Here is a 19,765-nt window from a genome sequence, read left to right on the forward strand (position 1 = left end):
AAAGCAAAATTAAAAATAAATGAGCTACATTTGTACCATTCTTCAATGTCGAGTTAGGAAAATGACGGAGTGAAGTCACGCTGTAAAGAAACCGTAAGACGCCATGATTTGTTTTTGTTTTTTTAAAGTGTAGCAATTAGGGACCGTGTCAACTTCGCACGAGCAGAACAGCATTTCCAGAAAGAAAGAAAGAAAAAAAAAAATTTCAAACTACACTGCAATTCTTCAAGTCAAATCAAATTTCACACTTTTAGCATAAAGGATTTGTTTTAAAAATCATAATGTTTCTTATGTGCTACATATGAAGAGAAATATATATATTTATTAATTTATATACACAGGTAGTAAAAAAAAAAAAAAAGAAAAAAAAAAAGGAGCAAAAAAGGAAATCCAACCTAATTGCACACTGCTACATCGACTGCTGTTAGAGGCAGTAACATTTAACTGAGTGCCAAAAAACTTTAGTGTTTCTATTCAGTGCTTCAACAGCGTCCTCCCCAGTCTTCAGGAGAGCTGATATGTTTCTGATGCTGCGTAGATCCTCGTCCAAAAGGAAAAAAAAAAAAAAAAAACAACACTGAGGTCTCCCACGTTTAGGGAAAAACAAGGGGGAGGGGGCATCTTCTCTGTGGGGCGAGAACAAGGAAGAGAGAGAGAGAGAAGAAAAACATGCAAGTTAGTACAACAGAACATTGTGTAACATTTTCTGTAAGGACAAGAAAAAGAAGTAGAGTTTTTCCCCTGAGGATGTTTCCTGATGTGGAAAAACTGTTTTAAGAGCCTCAATGTGAAATACAAAAATATTATTTGTGTAAACATCAGAAAGTATGTTTTTTTTTGTGTTGTTTCTGTAGTTTTAATTTCTAGAAGCCAATTTTACATTTTAAGTCATAGTTTGTGAGCCTCTCCAAGTGTTATTTTTTTAGCTCATACAATTAAGATGCAGGTTAGCTTCCTGTTTTTAAATATATATATAAAACATTTAAGTCAGAAATTAATCTAAAAGAGAAAATACATACACAAAATGTTAAGATATCATTAAAAATATACATAGTGGAAGTTCTAAATTTCTTTCCACATTATTATTTTTTTTTACAAATTTCTTATTTAAAAGGAATTCAAAATATATTATACCTGCCTCTACTGGTTAGGTTTCATTATTAAAAATATACCTTTATATATAAAAAAAAAATGTTCTCTTCTTCAACGTGGTAAAAACAAATTTAAACCAGACCCTCTTCACTGTGACCCACTTGGTTTTTGATTTCAGACCTGCACGCTCTTCTACCCCTGCAGGGAGAGATGTGTGTGTGTGTGTGTGTGTGTGTGTGTGTGTTGTAACAGGAGTGTGTGAGCGCAGCGTGTGGGTGCGTGCGTGTGTGTTTTTGCAGCTCTCGAAGAGACCAGCCCCTTTCCGTCCCTGCTCTGCTGTGAGGGCAGTGGCTGCTGACGTGTTACTACTACACTGTTGTTCAGCACTTGTTTACAGTTAAGTAGGAAACGAGCAGCACCGAAACACCTGCAGTTAAAGGGCTAAAAATAATGTCCAGCTCAGTTTTGTGTTTCTTTTTCTTGTTTTCACTCGCAACGTTTGTCTGTCTGGTGTTAATGGGGCAGAAGTTTATCGATAAAACTCGACGAGTCGGCAAAATGTTCCCTTTGGTTGTCCAAAAAAAAAAAAAAATACAAATTTTAATCTAATTTTACAAAGTGAAAAGTGTATTTTATGCCACGCGTAGGAAGGGCCACGGTGTTTTCCTTTTATTATTTTTGTTTTTTTAAACCAAGTATAGGCTACCTAATGTTCGTCTCTCTGACATCGTGTGTGGAGAAAAAGGGGGTTAAAATATAATTTTCTTACCGTTTTGCTAGTCCTCACGTTTGCCTCTTGGGACTGGACTTTCTGGGTGTGTGTTCAACAGAGTGGCTCAGGGTTGGACAGCTAACTTCATCTGGGCTGCTGCGTGACCTCTTACTTTGCGCCGTGGTGTCTGCGAAAAACAACAATTAAAAAAAAGTTTGTTTTTATCATTTTACTATCTTCCATATTGATGCATGTATGAAAGTAATATGCCAACACCGTGAGCCGTAGAACTTAATGTTCCGCAGCAGCGAATTAGAGCTGAAAACATGTAGAAAAATAAAGAAAAAAAAGAAGAAAAGAAAAAAAAAAAGTAGTACCGTGACAAGGTCTTTTCCTCAGCCCGGTGCACTGCTCCGTACACTCAGTCAGTACGTCAGACATGCTCGTATCGCAGCTATGATTCCCGTTTAGATCCACATTGTTATTCCCAGAGCAGACGCCTTTCTCCCTCCGCGGGGGCCGCACGTAGAAATCCGGGACCTCAGCGGGGTCCACTAGTTCCCATGTGAGCCTGGCGTTAGGCAGCGGCTCGTCACTGGCAAAGTCGAAGCCCCACTTGGCGGACGCAGCCTCCTGCAGCTCCAGCATATGTCCCTTTAAATCCCTCTTTAACTCTTCGTGGTCCACCGAGCCGAAGAGGCTTCGGCAGGCTGACGGCTTCGGGTGTTCCATAACCCGGGGCTCCGTCCGTTCCAACGTCGGGCTTCCGTTTGAAAGTCGAACGTCTGACATTTTACCCCCCAAAAAAGCTGAATCTTCGAGCAGCCAGGAGCGTCCGGTTTTCATAAGAAAAAACACGTCGCCGGAGAGTGAGAGAAAAAAAAAAAAAAAAAAAAAAAGATACAGAAAAAAAAAAAACAACGGGTATCTCCTCGTCACGGGGGGAAAGATCCGAAACAGGCGTGAAACGGCTTATGCCATGCGTATGTCAAGCTGGAGGCGCAAACGGCTTCTGCGGTGTTCTGACGCCGGAGATAGTCCCCGCGAATCATCAAAACAAACTGCAGAGGAACCGAAGGAGCTCTTGTCAATTCCGTCCCGGACTGAGAGAAGCTGCAGAATAACCTCAGTACCCAATATGGCGATTCAGAGGCGTTGTGGGGACGGAGGGAGAAGGCTGGGCTCGGATGGAGGAGGGCCAGCGCATGTGATTGACACACAGAGCTATTTAAATCCCAGCGAGGCTGTTCATTTGCTGAACGCAGAGGCCACGCCCATGTTTTTTTTTTTTTTTTTTAAAGCGCCAGCATTTTAAGTAATCTGGGCCAACTTTGTAAATAAGCTTACATTTCGACACAATTTAAATCTTGATCAGCCGGGAGGTATTAATAAAAAAAATGTAAAAAATCATTGCAAGACTGTTAACCAGTGTCTGTATGTTTTATGAACATGCTGTTTGGATTTGATTTTTAAAGATGCCTTTTCAAATAATTTTATTTAATAGCAAGTCGTTTTAAGTTATTGCTATACATAAATTAATTACAGAGCAGATTGAGTATTACATACACTGCAAAATTTAATTTAATGTTTCAACTTTTTTTTAAAAAGTGAAATGGCTGCTTTGAGTTTTGACAGCTGACTGAACTTCTTTGGCAATTGCTAAAACTTGAAAGTTTTACCAGCTTGAGGCAGAAAAGCTGTGCAGTGGTCAGGTGGTTCTGTTTTTGATGTTATTTGAATGACCTTTTTACCTCTCCTCACTGATTAGCTATTAGCCTGTAGCTGTTGGTTTCAAATTTGTTCCCAAAAATAAAAAAACAAAACAAAATATTCCATGATCATGGTATAGTTAATATATTTAGGTTGCGTTTTATATGATAAACACTACGCATGATGCATAGAAAACCACATACATTTGATCGTATCTTTGTTCTTTAATTATGTGTGCATTCTTGCCATTTTTTTGTTCTTTGCCAGCAAAGCACTCTGAAAGCACTTGATAAATGTATTATTAAATATTGGTGAATGTAAAATTAAAATTAGAATTTGCAAAAACAAATGCCAAAAACAGAGATAAAGAAAAACAATCACATTTGCAGAAAAGCGAGAATTTCTTCTTAAGCAACAATAATGGACAGGGAAAAAAAAAAAACCTTACATAAACAGTATTTAAGTAAAACTTATTTTTGAACTCAAACTGCATCATAAACTGTCTTTCCCCCCCAACATGAGATTGTTGTCTCCTAAAGTGTGCAGGTTGTGTTACACTCTACAGAAGTAAAAAGAAGAAAAAAAATTTAAACTGCAACAAAACATCCATCCATTTTCTTACACCCTTGTCCCTCAGTGGGGTCGGGAAGGGTTGCAACAAAACACCATAATTAAACAATTTTAAAAAATAATAATTTGCTTAAAATAGGACCGTAAGCTTTTTGGGAGAAATGATGCAATTTAGTTTAGCGGTGAGCAGCTGTTGACTTGAAAGGTTACAGTAGGATAAATGGCCCGTTAGGTGCTCCGTGGACGGCCACACAGGCAATGTCGCCCTCTTGTGTTCACTGCCTCAAAAGTCTGCTGCAGAGGCAAGTCGACAGAAAAACATTTCTTAACCAAATGTTGTTTTAATAGCAAATCTTTAGATAAACAGCACATCTACATATGTACGTATATATAACACTAAATGACCAGCCACTTATCAGTCCATCAACATCTCCCACAGACTCTTCTCAAGTTTTTCCTCCTACCTTCCCTGTAAGTCAGTGGGGCAGCCTCAGAGGCTGAGCCACTTGACGATGTGAAAGTTTTTCTTGCCCACTCTGAGCAGGGTGAGTCCATTAGACAGTATGTGGATGTTGGGGATGAGGACCTGCTCCGGTTTGTCTTCCCTTTTGTGGTTGATCCATACTGCTCCTTCTGAAATCATCCGATACCTGAACGCAAGCGATCACACGATACGATTCAGGTAAATCAAGAACTTTTAACTACTTAAGCTTGTATGCCTGACAAGCTACAACAGTCATTCAGTATATTCAGGTAGTCAGCAGACCTCATTCTCTGGGCTCATAATGTTGCTGGACCTACTAGACCTGATCAACTCCAGCATTGCCCCTAAAGGCTGGTACAGTAGACACCAGCTCTCTCGGAAAGTGAAACTTTTACCCCAGTTAGCTTCACTGATTAAAAGTTTTCTTATGGCTAGACAGCAGTTCAGTTCCAATTCCTTGTGTTCTTACTTTCACCATTAAACACGTCCCCGAGTCCTGCTGTTTTTCCCCATTGCTTTCACCAAACATTTAGGTGGTTGCCAAACACAATCATTCGGGATTTTCTTTTGCCCCCCAACCACATCTCTTCCTCAAAGATGATGGTTTACCGCTTTCCTTCCAGCGTTTATTAAATCAATGAGCACTTTTTGACCAAATGTTTCAAGAAAACGCCATCAGCTCTGGCGTTTTCTCTACTTCACGCACGCTAGTGACCCTTCTAAAACAGACCAACATCTTTTCCACAATCATGGGATGAGTCTTTGGACCCGGTTGGTTAAGAAATTCTGAGTCAATACAACCAAAACAAACCTGTGTGTGTAGTGCCTGTGGGAGAAATAACTTGTGGTGTTTTACAAACGACAAAAGTGAGATCCTACGACTAAAATCGGACGCCTTTCCAGTTGTTTTGTGAAGAAGAAAGTTGCACCCATTTTCTTCTTCAGAGGTTTTCTTTCAGTGGACCAGCTTTCCTAACTGCTGATGAGAAGCAACCCCACAACCAACGGCAGAGCTCTGTTATAGTATGTGCTCATGAGGAACTTACCCTTTGGGCCCATCAGGGATGGCGCTGGCCTTACGGCAGGCGTCTAGCACCGTGGTCCCCGGCTCCAAAAACATTTCTTGGAAAGGAGCCTCCCTGAAGAGCTCCTGAAGCTCCTCGTCACTCATTTGCTCCAACGCCTGAATGCTGCTGTGATACAACGCATTGGTACATCTGCAGGGACAAACAATACAGCTTTTAGACAGCTCCTCCAGGATTTTTGTGATTTACAGTTGTCAAAATCTCATATTCTGTGGGGTTGCTTTAGAAATACTTCCTCATTAATCCTCATCCAAAATCTACAAATAAGAAGAAAAATATATATACATTTAATGACCACTGACTATAACTTGACATCAAGCAAAGGTTGAGGCAGCAGTGCAGCACAAGCAGAGGTTAAGCTAGACTTTTTCCTTGTCCATCATTTTGACCAATGAGATCAAAAATATTCCCTAATAATCTATTTTTACCAGTTAATTTTTTTATGTTAACATGTTCAATTGTGTTTAATTTAATTTGGTTTAACTAATCATAATTACAATAATTATGATAAAGCAAAATGTGTTATTGTGTCAGGTCTAGTCAGATGGAAAATGTTCCTTTAACACGACCTGTGAGAAATACTGCCACCTGCAGGTGGGAGTTAGAAGTCACCTAAACTCAATGTTTTTTTTTTGTGGGGGGGGGGGATTTGGTGTAACGCTTAAAAAGAAAAACCTCCACGGACCAATTCTGACCTCTTGGCGCTCTCCAGGCCCTCCTTTCCATGCACCAGTTTGGTCACCTCTGCAGCCAGTCGTTTGTGGGCGAGGCGTTTGCTTGGGTCCTCCCTCTGCTGCTCCATCAGCTTCTCCACCTCCTCCAGGGACAAAAAGGTAAATAGCTTCAAGTATCTGCAAAACACCCACACAATGCACTTCAGCTTCCTTGTCACTGGGGTTCAGGCATCAACAGAACCGGTGAGCTTTCTTCTCTGCGTACCGCTCCACGCTGGCATCTGGCTGTCGGAGGAAGAACTGGTAGAGCTCGAAGGGGGACGTCTTGTCTCTGTTGAGCCACACTGCGTTGCCGGCGGTTTTCCCCAGCTTGTCACCGGTGGTGCTGGTCACCAGCGGGATGGTCAGGCCATACACCTCCTCCCCACTTACTCTTAAAAAGAATGTTTTAAAAACTTATTTGAATGGTTACATGGGAGAATATGGTCAAACTAAATTGCAGAGCTGGTCATAACAAGAGATTAGGTAAAGCAGAAACATGGGGAGACGATTATTTCACTCTCCCCGCAGTTAAAATAATGTGGCGAAAGTGGTATATTTTAGAGCCAGATAACATGAAAAAAAATAAAAATCTGAGAGCCTGAGGAAAAATTGACAAATGAGATTTTCATTGCTTTTCTGTTTGGGATAAGTCATTTTAAACAAACACCTTCGCACCTCAAACAAAACCATGCCTACTAAGACAGGAAGCAGCGGTAAATATGGATGACGATGTAGCGGCTGGAAACATCTCATGGTAATGAAAGAGCAGATTGTTTTGACTCAAGTAATGGGTGTGGCCACTTGATGGCAAAAGATAGAGAGAAATGTATAGAGTCACCACATCTGCTGCAAAGTTCAGCGGTGCAGGAAACATCAACGATGAGTTGTGCGGAAGTAAACGGGTGGGAAAGAAAATCGAACATGTTTTGCTCCTGAATAATGAAACGATTACGATCTTGTTTGGAAGCCAACAAACAACCCAAACTTGAAGGATGAGGTTGGCTCAAGCTATGGATAGCTTGGTCAGGGAATAAACACTAAAGTGGACTACGATTGTCGTTTGTAAGCATAAAGTTTATCAACCAAAAAAAAAAGCTTTCATTTACAGTGATTTTTACTATTGCTCTCCGTCGGTCCAAAATATCCACTGACGTCCATCGATTTCCCTTCAAACTGTCCTCGGTACATTCAGCTGCAATTATTAGCTTCAGGTACTTCCATCCACCATGTCATTAGCTTATAACAACATTTTAGGACTAAGCTAGATGTTTTGCAGTTTTGAATGCTTAAGTCAGTGTTTGCCAACCCTGGTCCTCAAGGCACACTGTCCTACATGTTTTGGAGCAGGGGTGTCAAACTCCAGTCCTCGAGGGCCACTGTCCTGCAACTTTTAGATGTCCCTCTGCTGCACCACACCTGAATAGAATAATTAGGTCATTAGCAAGGCTCTGGAGAACACATCTACACAAAGAGGATGTAATTAAGTCATTTCATTCCAGTGTTTTGTACCTGTGGCACATCTAAACACTGCAGGACAGCGGCCCTTGAGGACTGGAGTTTGACACCTGTGTTTTAGAGGTTTCCCTGCTTTAATGTGCCCAATTCAACTGATTGCAGTTCAGCAAACGCCTGTTAATCAGTCATCGATTGAAACCAGCTGGTCTGAAGCATGGAAATACCTAAAACATGCAGGGCAGTGTGCCTGGAGGACCAGAGTTGGGAAACACTGGCTTAAGTGTACTTTAAAAAAAATGTTAAAGCAGCTCATGATTAAAATGTAGCAAGTTTTTTTTTATTTTTATGTGAGGCTGGAACAACTGCTGAATAAGTAGTTAATCTAAAGTAGGTGATTCAACGTGCTGAAGCTTGCCTGTGCATATCAGAGTAAAAATGCTGGTCAAAACTGGAGCACAAATGGAGAAATCTGTTTGAATGGTGCCAGCGGTTTGGGATATCTATGTGGGAGGAATTACAGGCAGGTAAAACTGGTTCTGGCTGTGAAAACCTTTAAACTGGTAAAGAAGTTTACTTCTCAGGTGGAGGAAAAACCCTGAAAACATAGCCAAAGTCTGTGTTAGAATGGCCCAGTCAAAGTCGAGGCCTGAATCCAATTGAGAACCTGTATGAGACCCATTAAAAGTTTTCACTTGTGAAACCTGCAACTAATTATTTTTAGATCTTTGGATATCAAAATACACAACTAGGGATATCCGGCCATTTTTTATTCTGATTTCCAAATGCAGCCTGGAACAAAGCTGGAAGGGAAATTTACTTGTGAATGTACTCATGTCCGGACATCAAATTGCCCAGCTGGTCGGTGCCTCCGAGCTGAATCCTGCAGCCGTATATTTGGTGGAGGTGGTAGAAGTCATAAGCTTGGAACACCTGGTAGGTGAACTCTGTCAGGCTCATACCGTCTGCGCTCCTCAGCCGGGACTGCACGCTGTGGCGGCTGAGCATGGTCCCCATCCGGAAGTGCCTGCCGGTCCCCGACAGAAAGTCCACCACCCCCCAGCTCTTATACCAGCTCCGATTGTTCAGCACGTTCACGGTGCCCAGCGGCCTCGAGCGGTCGTGGAAAAGCACCTCGTGGTTGACAAAAATCCTCTGAATGCTCTCCCGGATGCCGCGGGTGTTCTCCCCCACCACATCCGCGGACAGCCGCTCGCGCTCGCTCGTTTTCCCGCTCGGGTCCCCGATTTGCGCCGTGGCCCCTCCGAGCAGCGCGACGACGTTGTGCCCGGCGCTCCGGAAGTGGAGCAGGCCGATAATGGCGAGCAGGTTGCCCACATGGAGGCTGTCGGCTGTGGGGTCGAAGCCGCAGTATACAGTCTGAGGAGCGGACTGGAGCAGCCGGGGAAGTTGGTCCTGTGCTGCGTTTTCTGGGAAAGAATCCTTCAGAACACCGCGCTTATGTAGCGACAGGAGCAGTCCGCTGGACGCAGCGGCAGAGCGGTGAAATTTAGACCYGAGTGTGAGGAAGAGACGCGCTCGTCTCCGGAGGCTACAGGACGCGTGTCGCGAAACACAACAGCAGAACCCGAGCATGGACACCGCCATGTTGGACAATGTGACGAGAAGGAGGAAGAGCGTAAGATAATTTGATAAATGCAGACTGCCCCCTGCTGGAGTGGTTCTGAATCAGAGAAATCGCAGACATGGCAGTGGCTGCTTATTTACTAAGCAAGAGTCAAGGTCACAAGACTCTGCTATCGTCATTTTGTGGGTCAGATTGGGAACGACTGAATTAAAGAGGAAGTTCTGGATTTATGAAATGTGATTCTATAAAAAAAAATTCACTCAAATTCTAATTTTTATTAGTATCATCGGTGTACTTTCATAGAAATGAGTATCAAGCATTTTTGTGGAAAATATTTAAGGTTTCATCTTCAAAGTTAGCTTTTTGCATTTCCAAATGTTTTAAGCTCATGCCTTTAGCATAACACAAGGTGTTTAATCTCTCTTCCGATTCCTCATTGTGAGATTACTTTTATTACAGATAACGGAACTATAAAAATCTACACAAATATCTTTACTTTAAGCAAGCTACACTGTAGCCCAGTTTGGCCCCAGAGTTTCAGTCTAAGAAATTATTTGTCAGAGAAACAATTACTTTATTTTAACTGTAAAAGCTCAAATTTGATAATAAAAAAACAAAACTTAAAAATAATAAATTCAAACAGACTCAAGTTGTTCTTTCAAATGTCAACAAAGTAGATGACTTCAAAATCATTTTATTTTTTTAAATCCATTCAATGTCAATTTGCCTTCTTGCAAAGTACTAACTATGCATGACTAAATATTCAGTACATTCAAACATTTACAGTATTATCCAAGCCATAAAACACACGGACAACAACATCCAAAAATGCTTTCAGCCTCTGAAGTAGACTAGAGCTGCAGAAATAAACAAGTTGAAGGTCACAAAACAAAAAGAAAAACCTAATTCCTATGACTGCTGCCCCTGGAAAACAATCTGTCCGAACTGGAAAAGAAAAGCAATTTTTCTTGTATTGTTGCTTCTGTTTATGGGCTCCAAAGCAGAGCAGCACAGACTTATTGTGTTAGATTGAGTAAGAAAGACAGGGACAGAGAAACAGTACCTTTCTATATCCTGAGCTAGTGCAACAAAGGAAGACTAAGATTCCCTGATACAAATTAAAAAGTCCCTTGTCAATTCTTCGTCAAACAAACGCCCCCCAAGAGTAAACCAGCTTCACCTCTCGGGCCTTTTTTGTAGTGCTTCATTCATCTTCAGTTTTGCTTTGAAAAACCCTTTTGAGCAAATCCTTCATTTTCATTGACTGACGATCGATTTCTGTTGAAAAATCTGACGAACCATTCTATAGGTTTCCGTTAGGTCACACGAACAGGTCAATTGCTTACAATTTTTTAATCGCACGAGTCTTCGACGTTGGCGTGTACACACACACACACACACACACACACACACACACACACACACACGCACACACACTAAGGCACATGTTGTTGGTGGTTGATCGCCAAGCATGACCTGCGAGGTGAAAAACTGAGCTGCATTCGGTGAATTCTTTGCAGTCTGAGACAAGATATACAGTTGAAGCCAGATATATACATATGTTTTCCCCTGTTTGACATCAAATCAGTTTTTTTCTGTTGTAAATCAGTTAAGATTACAGACATTTCCATTTCCTTAACGCCAGAATAACGAGTAAGATCTTTTTATTTGAGAAAAGCATTTGTTTCTTGAAATCCAAACTGTTTTCTTTGCCTTTATGCCACTGGGAGAAGTTCAAGATGAGTTTTTTTTTGACTTTGTAAGCTTCTGATAGGTAATTCACAATATTTAAGTAAAGTCCTACCTCTGGATATATTTTAAGACAACACCTCAAACACACTTCTCCCTTGTGTGACATCATTCTATGATTAAAAAGTAATAAAAAAAAAATTCAGGAAAAAGATTGTGATTGCAAACATATCTGGTAAATATCCAGATGTACCATCTGCTTAAATAATTTTATGGCGGCATAAACAACATGGGAATGTCCAGCCGATGTCGTCAAGGTAGGAGACGCATATCCCAGAGACGAACGCGTTTTGGTGTGAAAGATGCTAGCTGAAGCGCCACTCAGAGACGAAGAGGCCATTACTTAAAATGCCAGATAATAGTTTGCCAATGAACTCGGGATAAATACCTGCTGGTGACATGTTGAATGATGAAGCAAACATTGAAATGTTTGACCATCATGATCACTGCTACATTTGGAGGCAAAAGTGGGACGAGAACACCATGCCAGCTGTGAAGCACAGCGTTGGCAGTGTTATATTGTGTGACTGTTTTGCGTCAGGAGGGACTGGTGCGCTTAACAGGAAAGGCGACACAGTGAGAAAATAAAAACATTATGTGGAGATGCTGAAGTAAACGTGGACAATGACAATCTCGGCATACCCCAAAAAAATAAATGTAAAAAGTTACTTTTATTGCAGTGGCCATCGTAACGCATTGATCTCACTCCTATAGAAAGTTTGTGGGTAAATATGACAAGTTTTAAAGGCAACTATCAAATAATATGCAAACTTCAGAATTTTAATAATTATTCTGGCATTTACCAAGCAGAAATAATTTTGAGTAATCTTAACTGGCCTAAAACAGAAACGTTTAGTTTGGTGAAATTAGTTTAATGGAATGTCAAAAAAAAAATGTAACAATTGAAGGTTTATGCAAATATCTGGTTTCAACTCTAAGTGAGAACGTTAGAGGCAGCTTGGAGGTTGGTAATCTATCCGTGGCAGAGCTCATTGTTTGAGTTAGTACAACATAGCAGCAAGTCTGGAGAGAAAAGTCAGACAGAAACAAGCTTGGAAAGCAATCTGTTCTAAATCTACATTACTGCATCATCTATACTCTGATAGCATACAACGTGATGGCTAATTATGAGTGCATTTAGACTCTCTGATAGCAAACAGAGATTCAATCTGTCAAAACAAACAAAAAAAATGAAAAGACAAAACATTTTGCGGTTGAGGCTGCTAATAAAAAAATCTCTGTGCATATATTATCTCTATTTGTATTCTGATGTGCAACCTGAGAAAACGGTATCAAAAGACACGCTATTTCAACGTATGATCAACACTATATCGTAGCTAAACATTAACAAGATATCGCCTCATCGTTAAACTATAGCCGGAGACGACGGAGTCAAGTTTTTAAATCAATCACAAAATGTTATAAGCCAGTACAGTCCGAAGCCGTCTTCGGTTCAGATCAAAAAGGATTCGGTTCAGTGGCGAAATGACGAACAGCTGGAAGCAACAGTTTTGATGGTTTAAACCAAAGGAATGTCCCCAGCAGGGTTCAGATTTGTGGATATTCCGATCGCCCCGTTTCACCTCGATTCTATTTACACTTTCAAACCGTGTCATTTCTGAATAAAACTTTATCAGATATAGTCGCACGTACACGTTTTTAGTATAAAAATATGATCTAATTCAAGTGAAAATACAAACATTAAAGCAACACGAACAAGCAGTACACATTTTTTTGAACGTAAAAGTCTTTAGCAAAATTAGGGATGTGCAGTCCATTACTATAATGTGACTTTAAGATTTAGCTTTTAGTAGGGGTAAATGGTAATGTAATTAGCTATGTACAAACACAATGCGGTGTCATTAGGGCGTGAAAAAAAGATTAAAAAAAACAAAACAAAAAAAAAAAGACGACGCTGCAAGTCAGAAAAAAGGTTCCACAAGATGAATCCACTTTGTTACTTTTAAAGCACCAAAATAATTATAATAGTAGAGCTGCACATATATTGAAAAGAGCCGTAAAATAATTTGAGTCAAACATTTGTGCACAAATGCTTTCCATACACCATGCATTTGAAGATTTCTTATATGACTGAAGAGAACCTGCTCTGATTGTTGGAGGTCTCGTAGTCAAAGCTGTTAGTCCACATTCACTTTAAAGAAATAAAATGTTTAGAAAACATCTTTTTGTCCAAGAAAACTCTGATGTAAAATCTTGTTGGAGCTGCTTTATCTGAGACGCTACATAGAGATTAAAACTACTTGCACAAATTTGAATTGTGAAGAGCTGGAGGTAACTTTGCTCGTCCTGTTTAGTGAGATTACAGCGTCAAAAGACAAGCAATCCTCATTAAAAATTCAGCTTTATTTTAAATCAAGGTAGACTAAATCATTTTATGGTTATTTAAAGTTTTGTTTTTCATGGGTGGATATTAAACAGATGATCATATGCTTCTCGTATTATTCCGCATGTGTGTTTTTATGTTACAAAATCCAAGTAGACATTTCCCTTCCTTCTGGAAGCTAGCATGTTCTTCTTATACAAATGGTTGGGTGACAGCAAAATGCCGGAGTTGCCTCGTTATAAACATGCATTGAGACATTGGGTTACAACTGGGCCTGGATGATTTTTGGCTAAACCGCCTCTGATTGGGCTCTGGTTTTTTTCCGAACAGTAACCTCAGACGGTAGCGCAACCAGGACGAGAAAACACTCTTTAAGCTAATGTGAGTTAGCCAACGGCAAACTAGTTTTAGTGTCAGTTTGAAATTAAGCCAAAGCAAACAAGGTTTAGAAAATCTCAGAGTTGAGGTAAGGATCTACACTATGTGGGGAATATGCAGAAAGGTCGCTCTTTACATTTAATGCTAACCACGCTAGTGGCTAAAACAAAGTTAAAATCAAGTTCAAATTCTAACTCTGTCATCACTTTGTCCTCCTTTGAGAATAATAGTAAAACTGATGTGATGGCATCTCTTCTATGAACATAAAAATCTATGAACAGTTGATGACAATAAAAAAAAAAACAGTATTGGCAGGTTTTCAAAGCTATGAAATAGGCTACAAACTGCTGAAAAACTGATTGGGTACATGTATAAAGACTACATGAAAAAAAAGTTGTGGGTTTCTTTGTGACAACATAGAAAACGGGGAAGGAGGCGCTATAGCTGAGGCAATGTGACACAAACAAAAAGAAAACATTAATTTCTATATTTAGGCTTCTGTTGAGATTCTAGTGCGGCTCAAGTTTGAGTCGGACCACAAACCACGAGCACAAAGCGCGGGACGGAGTGTCAAACATCTGAGTGTGTGTGTTTTTTTTAGGAAAACGGCTCAGACATTTGTGAACAAATCACAGACAAGTTTGTGCTTACGCTGTGCAACAAGATGCAGTTTCAAGTCAAAACCCGGTAATCACAATTCAGCTTGGGATCGTGTTTGTACGTTTGGCGACTCCTCGGATGTGTCCGGTTGTATGAAGAAGAACATGCTGGAAGGCTTGGAAGCAGCAGGATTGTTTCGCTGCCAGGTCGGGGTGGTTTAACTGATGCTGACTTTATATGGCTCTTAAACTTCAGTATAAAAATCTCTTTTCGAAACGCACAACTGGAGTGGCAATCATCGAGTTCCCCGACTTCCCTCCTTTTCACCGTAGGTTAATAGCCGAGTTTGGTCAGAAATGCTACACAGATTTCTACAAAGTGGCTTTAATCAGACGGTGTTTCACATCTGACCTAGTTCTTTTTTTCTGTCTCAGAAGGTTCCAAGCAATGGAGTGGTGAGAAGCCAGACCAACCAAAGGAACCGTCCGCCAGAGAAAAGTTCCTTCAAGCTGACCGGAAGCCAGAAGCGAATTTTGCCGCGCCGGAGACGGCACGGCTCAAAGTGGTTGAACCCTAGCWTAACGTGTCTTCTCTGAACGGTTTTGTTTCTGTTCCGTCAGCTGGTTGCTGCAGTCCCTCAGTACATGTCTCTGTAGATCTCCTGTAGGAGCGGGTGCAGGGACGTGTCCTCTGTCTTTTTGATCTCCTGCACCAGCTGCGCGTGCTCCGTGACCAGCTGCCGGAGGTCGGCCAGTTTCTGCAGCAGTTTGGGGAACAGGAAGGTGTCGTCGGGGTGGTTGGCCAGCAGGTGGAGCTGGAGGACGCGGACGATGCTCTCCTGCATCACCTCGATGTGCGACACGTTCACCAGGCCCGGTCGGTCTGAAGGCAGAGGAAGTCGGAGGAGACATTGTGATTGTCCAAGGTTCAATTTCTCAGAAAATAATGCGATACAGATCAGTTAAAAGGAACAAATCACTGTGTGTGTGGTGAAACCGTGTAATGTACGGTCGTAAAGGGTAGAACAAACATAACTGTACAAATTTCCCTCTAGCCTCACCTCCGCAGCAGATGATGGCAGCGACAAACAGCGCCAGGTCACTGTCGTCCAGCTCCAGCGCGTTGAACTTCATGGCGAACTGGAACTTGGGCTCCATCATGTCGCTGAACGGCCGCCGCAGGCTCTTGAGGAACTCCCGGGTGATGAAGCCCGAGCCGTACGCCACGAGGAGGCCGTCTTTGTTCATGCTGGAGGCGAGCATGGCAAAGAGCGCTTCGTACACGCCGTACTTCAGGAGCGTCACCTGGTCGTTCAGGTCCAGGCTCGAGAAGCCCGGCACGGACTTCGCGAACTCAGTGAGCTCCGTGACGGTTTCCACCGATGTGCACTGGCAGCAGTGGAAAATCCGAACCTCGGCCTCTCTGTCCTTGAGGGCCCCCGCCGAGCCGACCATCTTGGCCACCAGCGTTTGCTCCGCCAGCTGCAGCGTCTCCATGTCGTGGACCACGAACGGCTGCGGAGGGAGAGGTGATTAATCAATTATTAACATTTAGTAGTCGACTGGAGTATATAAACTCTAAAAGTGACCAAAACTGTACAAAAAAATATATACATTTGTCTATAAAAATGTTCCACCCAGAACATTATCATTTTCACCCAATTCAAAATTCTGTATTATTTTGCTATTCATTGATTGATCAAAAAAAAAAAAAAAAAAAAAAGATTAGTTGGCAGTATTTTTAGCTGTAGATGAATTCTTTGCTACAAATGAACGAACATGCACTAAATGAATGTTGTTACTGCATTTCAGGCAATAAAATGTTTGTTCTTTTTAAATCGAATAATTGAATTGTTTGCGCATTTGGATCTTTTGTTGTATGTAAAAAAGTGGCCAAACGGAAAATCTGCAGAATGTGGCAATTCTTTTTATCCGATTAATCGATTAATCGTCAGAATAAGCAGTAGAACGCAGCCCTATTGATAATGCGTTCAAACTGAAATGCGGCCGTCTTTACAGTGTGTACGGCTCAGAGCTAACTGGTAGCAGATGAACATGGAAAATTCTGACTCGGCACAAAAGCGGGATGTTTATACATAATCGTTAGTAAGTCAAAAGTCAGAACCCTCAGCCCTTATTGACACGTTGAAATTTACTGTCATGGACTCATTTATGTGGACGATCGTCTAAATCCTCTCACAACAAACAGAAGAGCTTTGAAGGCAGAATTAAACAACTTAAAAGGTAAAATTGTAGCCATTTATTTAACACACACACACGCACGCACGCACTCACGCACACACACACACACACATATATAAGATGTAAAGATGGAGAGGGACCCAGTACTGGAAGAAGAGATGAGAGGCTACACCTGCTGCTGAAGAACTCGGGGTGATGAAGACTGATTTAACAGAAGGCCAAAGAGGAAAGTGTGCGCACACCTCCATCTGCCTCACACCTACAGTCTTTATGCAAGCAGAGAGGGCAGACGGAGAAAACGCAACAAAGTTCCAGCAGACCTGAAACGAAATGCCCACGGTTGAGTAGAAAGACATCCACAACTTTGGCCTGTGCCGCTATTTACAGAAATGATGTTCCAGGACGTAATGGGTGTTCTTTGCTTCTATTTAAGCTCCACAGCTGTTTGCGTAGGCTGCTAGCGTACCAGCATATTATGCTAGTTCAAAACAATGTGCACCTTTGAATTGAGGGGAAAAGTCAGGGGCTCACCAAGGTGTGTAGCAGGAGAACTTTAACCAGAAAACAGGACTTGCTAACACACAGCTCTCTGAGGAACGCGGCTGATGATTAGACATCAGGTTGATTTAAGAAGAAAAAAAAAAAAAATCATAAATGATGTTAACTCTAGGGCTTATTAGGAGCATAATCCTTATTTTTTACTCCTAGCAAAATCAAAGATTTTAAAAGTAAAACTATTGATCTACAAACACGCACATTTCCAACTGAGTACATCCCAGCTACTGCTTTCACCAGGCGTTTTGATCTCCAAAGGCTCTGAGTAACATCTACTGTATGTTTGAACACGGATGGAAACTTGCCCCGTCTTTCCCGACCCATTTTACGCCCACAAACATCCATCCGAGGAGTTTTCAACCAGCTCTGGGCTTTGGCTTCTGGCCCGAATTCAACCACTTTTTCCCCACTTCAATGAACAAAGAAGGAAAAAGAGAACGTTTGTAGAGACCACCCAGAGAGGGAGTCCTTTTTGTCATTTCTTGTGGTAAAAAAGATACTACAGACTTTGAGTTAAAACATTTTAGACATTTTTAAGACTAATATGAATGAAATTTACGACATGCATCCACAGAAATGTACAAACTTCATCCGGCCAACTGGTGATAAATTTCCATTTACCCATGATAGACAAAAATGCTAGCTAGCTAGGAAGGCTATGTTAGCAGTCATTCGCAATGAAGGTGTCTGAGAGTGACCCAAACTTTTGCCTGACAAGAAAGGCCAGAGAAAAAAAAGAAAAAACATACCATATATGAAATTAAGATGTTTAAGATTTGTGATTAAAATATGTAAGGCCAACTTACTTTTTTAAAAATTACTTTAAGGCCTTAATTTAAGACTTGTTATGGATGCGTGGACGCCCCGTATCACACCGAGACGATTCTTTGACTGCAGACTTCTAGAGTCGTCCGAAATCATTTCTTTAGGGAGAAACTAATCGATGTTTCCTGTGCAGTCAACGCCTTTCACTCACCAACCAACCACTTTAAGTCAACGTACAGGGTTGCTGGTCTTTCCGGTGAGTATGGTCCGAGCCTTGGCCTTGTTCATGTTGAAGTTCTTCAGGTAGGCCTCGTATATCTGCCTGGCCAGCGTCTTCTGGTCAGCCAGCTGGGGGTTCACCACCTCCCTCTCCCCCGTCACCATCTCTGCCTTGAGCTTCAGCTTCTCCGACTGGGGCATCCTGCCGAACCGGATGGCTGCGGAGAGTGGATTTAGAGGCAGACAGAGATTATTTTGCTGACGTTTAAAGCCTTAAAAAAACCGCATAAAAGAAACCAGCAGATGGCCTAAAGATGCTGAAGTTTGAATCTGATAACAGTAAGAACGTAGTAACACAGACTTTGAATTATGAATGCTAAATAATCAGACAACAAGCAGTCTGTTTTGTTTCAGGGTCGCTTTTCTGCACATAGATGCTCTGCGTGTGTTCAGGTGTGAAGCAATGCTTTATTCGTTTGGTACGCGTTTGTGGTGAACCGACATACCGGATACTATCGGTATAAATACGTGTACTGCTACATCCCAACTGATGATTGTCTGAAACTTGAAATTGAAGCAGATATACAGACAGTTACGCCGGATAGTGACCAAATATATGTAAACTTCTGAATTCGAGGAACGTTACAAAATACATTTCTAAAAATGATCTTGCTCAGTTTTCTGGCATTTAACAAAGAGAAATAATTTTGGAAATTCAAACTAATCCAAAACGAAGACAAGTTTGGCCTGATTTCATTTCAGAAAGTGAGAAAAAAATGTGTGTCTTTTTATTCAGCGTACGTAAATATCTGGTTTCAACTGTTTAAAAATGCAACAGGTTTTTAAAGTGTTTCTAAACACTGAGCAGATTTTTTTTTATGTTTCCATTTGTAATTTAATTATTTATGTTTTTTCATGAGCTCCAAGTCTTCCAGGTTTGAAGGCTTCTTTGCAATCACCGTAATCTTTAGGAGCCTCCTTAAAACATTGCTTCCAGGTCGAAGAAACGTTGAAAATTAACAATTTTAATTACAGATATAATTGACGATTTTAGCAGTGGTGGTAAGAGTGGATTACGTTTAGGTAAATCATTTTATTTCTCCTCTTATCTTTTAAACACTGCGTTGATGTCAAATCCTTGTATTTTCACACAATAAGATATCCTTTTAACCTTTCAGGAAGTATTGAATAAAGGCAGCACAAAACAAAGTGGGCTTCCTTTCAGTAAAATGTACTTCCACTCGTCCCTTATGAAAGTGCGATGGCGTCTCTCAGACAGGTTGATCCTATTTAGCTAATAATGGTGATTAGAGGTGACCTGTCTTTGACCCCCACCTCTGTGGTTTAACCCTATAAGAGCCTAATGCAGCATATAAATCTCTCTTTACCCAAGTTAAGACGGGTGTCTCAGGTTTTAATGGATTTGATGAGGCCAGGCTGTTGTCCACGTACGGATAAACAAACACACACACACACACACACACACACACACACACACACACACATACAGTCACACACACACACACACACACACACACACACACA

At 41.2% G+C, this 19,765-nt stretch overlaps 3 protein-coding genes across 4 annotated transcripts in view; all 3 read right to left on the minus strand.

The window, feature by feature from the left end:
• Positions 1-117: 117 nt before the first annotated feature.
• On the minus strand, positions 118-3,194 carry cdkn1bb (cyclin dependent kinase inhibitor 1Bb). The gene is made up of 3 exons (XM_008411125.2): positions 2,182-3,194; positions 1,862-1,991; positions 118-626 (listed from the first exon to the last, which is right to left on the minus strand). Exons 1-2 carry the CDS (start codon positions 2,648-2,650, stop codon positions 1,876-1,878), a joined length of 585 nt encoding a protein of 194 aa, XP_008409347.1. The 5' UTR covers positions 2,651-3,194; the 3' UTR covers positions 118-626; positions 1,862-1,875.
• A 456-nt stretch (positions 3,195-3,650) lies between these two features.
• On the minus strand, positions 3,651-9,615 carry yars2 (tyrosyl-tRNA synthetase 2, mitochondrial). Of its 2 annotated transcripts, XM_008411127.2 has the most exons (6): positions 8,642-9,609; positions 6,593-6,760; positions 6,349-6,504; positions 5,615-5,785; positions 4,549-4,734; positions 3,651-4,378 (listed from the first exon to the last, which is right to left on the minus strand). In XM_008411127.2, exons 1-5 carry the CDS (start codon positions 9,427-9,429, stop codon positions 4,575-4,577), a joined length of 1,443 nt encoding a protein of 480 aa, XP_008409349.1. In that variant the 5' UTR covers positions 9,430-9,609; the 3' UTR covers positions 3,651-4,378; positions 4,549-4,574. The 2 variants fall into 2 exon arrangements, with proteins under 2 accessions (XP_008409349.1, XP_008409350.1); XM_008411128.2 differs by lacking the exons at positions 3,651-4,378; positions 4,549-4,734 and having other exon boundaries at positions 5,629-5,785; positions 6,339-6,504; positions 8,642-9,615.
• A 444-nt stretch (positions 9,616-10,059) lies between these two features.
• Positions 10,060-19,765, minus strand: part of pparab (peroxisome proliferator-activated receptor alpha b) — a 23,497-nt gene continuing 13,791 nt past the window's right edge. The window contains exons 5-7 of the mRNA XM_008411129.2: positions 18,239-18,438; positions 15,541-15,994; positions 10,060-15,362 (exon numbers count right to left, since the gene is read on the minus strand). Coding sequence (XP_008409351.1) covers positions 15,118-15,362; positions 15,541-15,994; positions 18,239-18,438 — 899 coding nt within the window. The 3' untranslated portion in view covers positions 10,060-15,117. The remainder of the gene's footprint in view (positions 15,363-15,540; positions 15,995-18,238; positions 18,439-19,765) is intronic.

The sequence above is a fragment of the Poecilia reticulata genome, linkage group LG6, assembly GCF_000633615.1.
Source record: "Poecilia reticulata strain Guanapo linkage group LG6, Guppy_female_1.0+MT, whole genome shotgun sequence".
NCBI classification, from domain to species: Eukaryota; Metazoa; Chordata; class Actinopteri; order Cyprinodontiformes; family Poeciliidae; genus Poecilia; species Poecilia reticulata.